Genomic DNA, 5,041 nt, shown 5'->3' with positions numbered 1-5,041 from the left:
TACCTGCTATGTTGTTAGGTAAATAGAGATATCTGATAAGCTCATTTCATTTAAGCACATAAACATGGTAAAGATGTCCTGCTAAATGGTGAAGAAAGGTGACTTAAGTGACTCTGAAGTGTTTGTGGGTGCTTGAGTGTTTTAAAAAATTGCTGATGTGCTGTGGGTTTACGGCAAATGAATTGAAAAAGATAAAAATGTCCATCAGCACCTCTGTGGGTGAAAAAGCCTTTTTGAAGTCAGCAATCAGAGAGACTGGGCAGACTGCTTTGAGATGATATGAAGGCAAAAGGAGTTCAACAAAGTACAATCAAGGTTTGCAGAAGAGCATCTCTTAATGCACAGCAGAAGTAGACCACACTGTGTGCCAATCCTGTCAACTAGTAACAGCAAATTGAGACTATAATTCACATGGGCTCATCAAAATTGGTCAGTGGAAGGTTACCTTGCCTCGTCTGATGAGTCTTGATTTATGCTGTGACTTTTAGATGAACTTGGCGTAAACAAGGGTCCAGGCTAGTGTTGAGGAGTGTGGGGGATGTGGCACACTTTATGGTCCCTAAGTACCAAATGATCATCATTCAACAGCCACAGCCTACCAGTGTCCATCCATTTATAACCACAATGTATTTATCTTCTGATGGTTTCATCCAACATCTCAAACTGGCCTCATCAAGTCTCCATTTACCAAAATGAACCATGAACCAAAATTTCTTAGCAATGTTTCCACCACCTTGTTGAATTTATACCAACTATAATTAAGGCAGTTCTGAAGGCAAAAGGAGGTCGAAGGTTTGCCTAAAAGTGGCCAGTGATTGTATTATAAAAAACAAGTATTAATTCTACAATTATTTTATATAATCACTGAAAGTTTAAAACCTTAAGTTTAAACCCGAGCATTTAAATTCAATGGAGATTTAAAGTTGTGGTAAGGACAGCTGCTGTGACTGAGTGAATGCAGCAGACATACCACAGCAGAGCTATCTGGAAGCTCCATGTCAGCGAATTCAGGTCAGTGAACTGGACCTCTTGTCAATTTGTTAGGTGTTGACGCTTTTTAAAAAAATATATATAATTCTGAAAATATCTGATTAATAACGTGGCTTTACTTCTGTGTAGCTACTATAAATGAAGTCTTTGCTACAGTATGTGAGTTACTTAGCAGAAATTAGCAAGTGTCTGTGCTCAGGCTAGTGTTAGCTAATGTGCTATATTATTATTATTAGTAGTAGTAATAATAACTTTGTCTAAAAATAGTAATTTGCTTAAATGTCATTCATAACTGTTGTGTCAGTTTCACCTATATGACACATTTGTGCCATATAAATATAAGAAACTATGTAGGCCTGCCATGACGCAACCCCCCAAACAAAACAAAAACAAACCAACCAAGTTCAATATAAGTTAACATAAACACAAATACACACAGTTATGATGGTAGGCTTATATGTAGTCACAAGTTGACGACTGCCGCAAAGCAATGGGTGATGTCTAGTTTGTCTAGTTTTAAATGCAGTCTGAGTTGAACCAGATAACTTAGAAGTCACTTCTAGTCTGCTGTAAAAGTCAAATTTAACTTATTTCACTGGTAAAAATGGCTCCTAGACCCTTTGAGATAAACGAAAATCTCCTTTAGTTTCCTTACACGTCTGTGCGCCATCAAAACCAGTCACCCAGATAATCACTTTGAACAAACCAAGCCCCTCTGCGTGGAACACTATATCATTGCATACGATGACAATAAACAGGGTCATGTTATCAGTTATGGAACAAGAGAAGTTACTACTCATAGTTAATTACCTATGTTATATAAATTTGACTTATTTATGGTTAGTTGTGAAAATCTGCAAAACTGTAGCCTAGAAGTTTCCCATTTTGCTGGTGGGGATTCAGCGTGTCATCCCTGGTTGCTCCTGCTTTGCAATGCATGGTTTGCGGGGCTGATGGGGGGCACCAGCGGTAGAGACACTGTCTGTCCGACTGGGGGCGGCGTTGGACAATCACTTTCTACATGCGTCCCAGCGTGCAACCCTCCTGCCACCCTTCACCACCTACTCCATCCTCACTTGTGGGATCAGCAATTCAGATTGCATGCAAATCCGGGAGCGTCACTGTGGACGTGTGTGTGTGTGTGTGTGTGTGTGTGTGTGTGTGTGTGTGTGTGTGTGTGGGAGAGAGAGGGAGAGAGAGAGAGAGAGGAAAAGAGAGGGGGAGAGGAGAGAAGTGTGGTTGCATTCCTGGAGAGAGATCCCTGCCCCTTCCTCCTTCTTCCTCCTAGTTCCTCTCTTCCCTCCTGGTCTCCCAGCCGGCGGCGGCAGAGAGGGATTTCGAACCCGGGCTGCAGATGCGAAGAGCAGGGCTGCATGGTTAAAGCGTAGAGAAGTTGTGGCAAAGGCGGCTGGAGCAACCTTTAGCGCACTCGAGAGAGTTTGGAGTTTGCATTTGGACGCACCGTGCGGTCAAATCCAATCAGAGAAAAGTTTACTTTTCTGGTTACATCCGTGGTCATGGGCTCCCAGCGGACACTCAGGGCCGGCCGGACGGGGCTGCTCCTGGCGGGGCTGCTCGTGGCTGTGTGGCAGCTTTGCGCCGCAAATTGCCCGGAGAAAGAGTTGGAGGACAGAGAAGAGGAAGCCAACATAGTTCTAACCGGTACCGTGGACGAGATAATTAACAAGGACCCGGTGCATAACAACTATTCCTGCAAGGTAGGACTTTTCATGTGCTTTCCGAAACGACTGCGCCCGAGCGCATGTACACCTGCTGATGGGCTTTAATAATATCTAATAGGCTATCTTTACCCTTGTGTAGCTGATGGAAGCCATTACCTTCCAGTTCCAACTCTCTAAAAGGCATCATCAGCTTGCCTGAAAAACATTTTACAAACTCATTCATTCAGAAGCATTTGGCAGCGGTTACATGGACAGTGCGAGTGAATCCACATTGCTTTCAGAAATAGATGGATGGTGTTTTTTCTCTCTCTCTCCCCTCTTGCCAATTACATAGCCATAAAGCAGGCCTAACCGAGCATGTAATCATCCCAAACATGTTGTAGCAGGAAAACTGACAGGTAGCGCGTACTTGATGTCCCCTCATAAATGCTGAAAACATGCAACATGCCACTTCCAGTGGATGCAAGGAATCTTGTATTTTATAGTTTTTCTGACAATTGGCATCCTAAACTAGGGCTTTGTGACTTGTGGATAACAGGTCATATAAAAAGATCACACACACACACACACACACACACACACACACACACACACACACACACACACACACACACACAAACAAACAACTTTAAGTCACTGCTATGTATAGTTATTCAGTACATTGTCACCATTCATTAATGAGCAACCTGGAGCTGTAATATTTTCAGCAACATAGACATATGATCTACAATTAATTGCCTTTATTTAATGATGTATTTAATTTAAATTATAGCCTAAAGTGCTAAAAGGAAAAATTTCAGTCACCCTTCCTCCATCTCTGACTTGTGGTAGACCACTCTATAATCTGTGAAAACTAAACAAGTTTTATTTGGTCAGCTTTCCCACTGCGCTTTTCCTGCGCCCACTTGCTTCCCGTTTCCCCGTGAATGAATGGAGTAGATTAGAGGCGCACAGCTCCAGAAACCACCACCAAATTCTGAAATGAGACAAGAGAGCACACACGTAAGAAAGGAGTGAGCTTTCCCATGACGTATGAAGCAGCGTTTGCTGCACTTGATGGGCACAGTGCACACTGGTGCGTGCAGTATCGTAGGCAACTTTTCCAGTGGCTGGGCAAATTCTGCATCTGGAAGAATTGGCTGGGTTTTATGTAAATTGCAAGAATCTGTTTAGGATTTGAAAATTGGGGTTACAAGCATCGGTGCCCTTGGGTGTTTCAGGGAAACCTTGATTATGTTTGAGTTCAAAATTCCCCACATGCACCCCTGTGTGTACGCATAAATGCAAATCTCTCTTTTGTCGTTCTGTAAAGGTCAGAGTTTGGCGTTACTTGAAAGGGAAGTCCAGCGTGAACCGTGAAATTCTCCTGGATGGCGGCAACAAGGTGATGATCGGCGGCTTCGGCAACCCCGGGATCTGTGACAATCAGGTGTCCGTGGGCGACACTCGCATATTCTTCCTCAACCCTGCCCCTGACTACATGAGGCCCGAACACAGGAACGAACTTATGCTCAACTCAAGTCTGATGAGGATTACCCTGCGTAACCTGGAGGCTGTGGAGCACTGTGTGGAAGGTAAGCAGCCAGTTTGAAGGGAATAAAATCTGGACTCTACCTTATGTAGTAATTCTTATAATGATAAACACACAGGAGCTCCTGATAAGTTTATCAGTACGTATCCTTGCTGTTTTGTAAGTCAATTTGCTGTGACGGTGTTTCCATAAAGTGTGTGACATATAAGGAATTTAGTGCAGGATCTATGCTGTGGTTTGAGGGCTCACAGCAGTTGTAAATCACTTAAAGCAGGCAGGATTTCATACTCCTGTGGCTTCTGAAATTCTACAGCCCCAGGCTCAGAGTGTTGAAGTTTCCCTGAACTCCATGAAACAAGGACACCTGAGTCATTGTAGGAGCTGTGTTGCTATGGTGAGGCTCCGGTCTTTCCCAGCAAAGCCTTGAGGTGGGTGTGTCTGATAAACACCTTAAGGACAGAAGTTGAGGGATGATCCCCGACCTTTGCACCTTGAAGCTGGGCAGTTTTATTAAGTCTGAGGTGAAACTCTTGAACTCTTACATACACATAATGCATGACGTGGGAGCATTCCGGAGCAATGCACATTCCCACCGCTTAATGGCGGGAGAAAGGGAAAATGACTCTCAGCTCACACGCGTTCTCAAAAAAGTAGAAATAGGTGACGTGTTTTAAATATTGTTGTTTATTCAACTGATTTGCTTCAGCCCACAACAAGCAGATTAAAAACCGTTCCTCTTCGGCCGAGAAGTAATTTGTCAGGCTCTTATGAGATAAACTGTGCAGCCATGACTAATAAATCTCAGCATCTACCAAGACTGTAAGACTGCAGCACCCTG

At 43.5% G+C, this 5,041-nt stretch overlaps 1 protein-coding gene across 6 annotated transcripts in view; it reads left to right on the top strand.

The window, feature by feature from the left end:
* The first annotated feature begins 2,199 nt into the window (after window positions 1–2,199).
* The window catches only part of agrn (agrin), a 261,810-nt gene continuing 258,968 nt past the window's right edge, over window positions 2,200–5,041 (top strand). For 5 of the 6 annotated variants that reach the window (XM_042228156.1, XM_042228161.1, XM_042228155.1 and 2 more), the window contains exons 1-2: window positions 2,200–2,708; window positions 3,985–4,246. In XM_042228156.1, coding sequence (XP_042084090.1) covers window positions 2,508–2,708; window positions 3,985–4,246 — 463 coding nt within the window. In that variant the 5' untranslated portion in view covers window positions 2,200–2,507. The remainder of the gene's footprint in view (window positions 2,709–3,984; window positions 4,247–5,041) is intronic. The other variant, XM_042228158.1, reaches the window with a different exon arrangement.

Source organism: Haplochromis burtoni, unplaced genomic scaffold, assembly GCF_018398535.1.
Source record: "Haplochromis burtoni strain Fernald_Lab_line unplaced genomic scaffold, NCSU_Asbu1 Contig_307, whole genome shotgun sequence".
In the NCBI taxonomy this organism is placed as follows: domain Eukaryota; kingdom Metazoa; phylum Chordata; class Actinopteri; order Cichliformes; family Cichlidae; genus Haplochromis; species Haplochromis burtoni.
The sequence above is the reverse complement of the archived record's forward strand: the minus strand, read 5'-3'. Positions and strand labels throughout refer to the sequence as shown.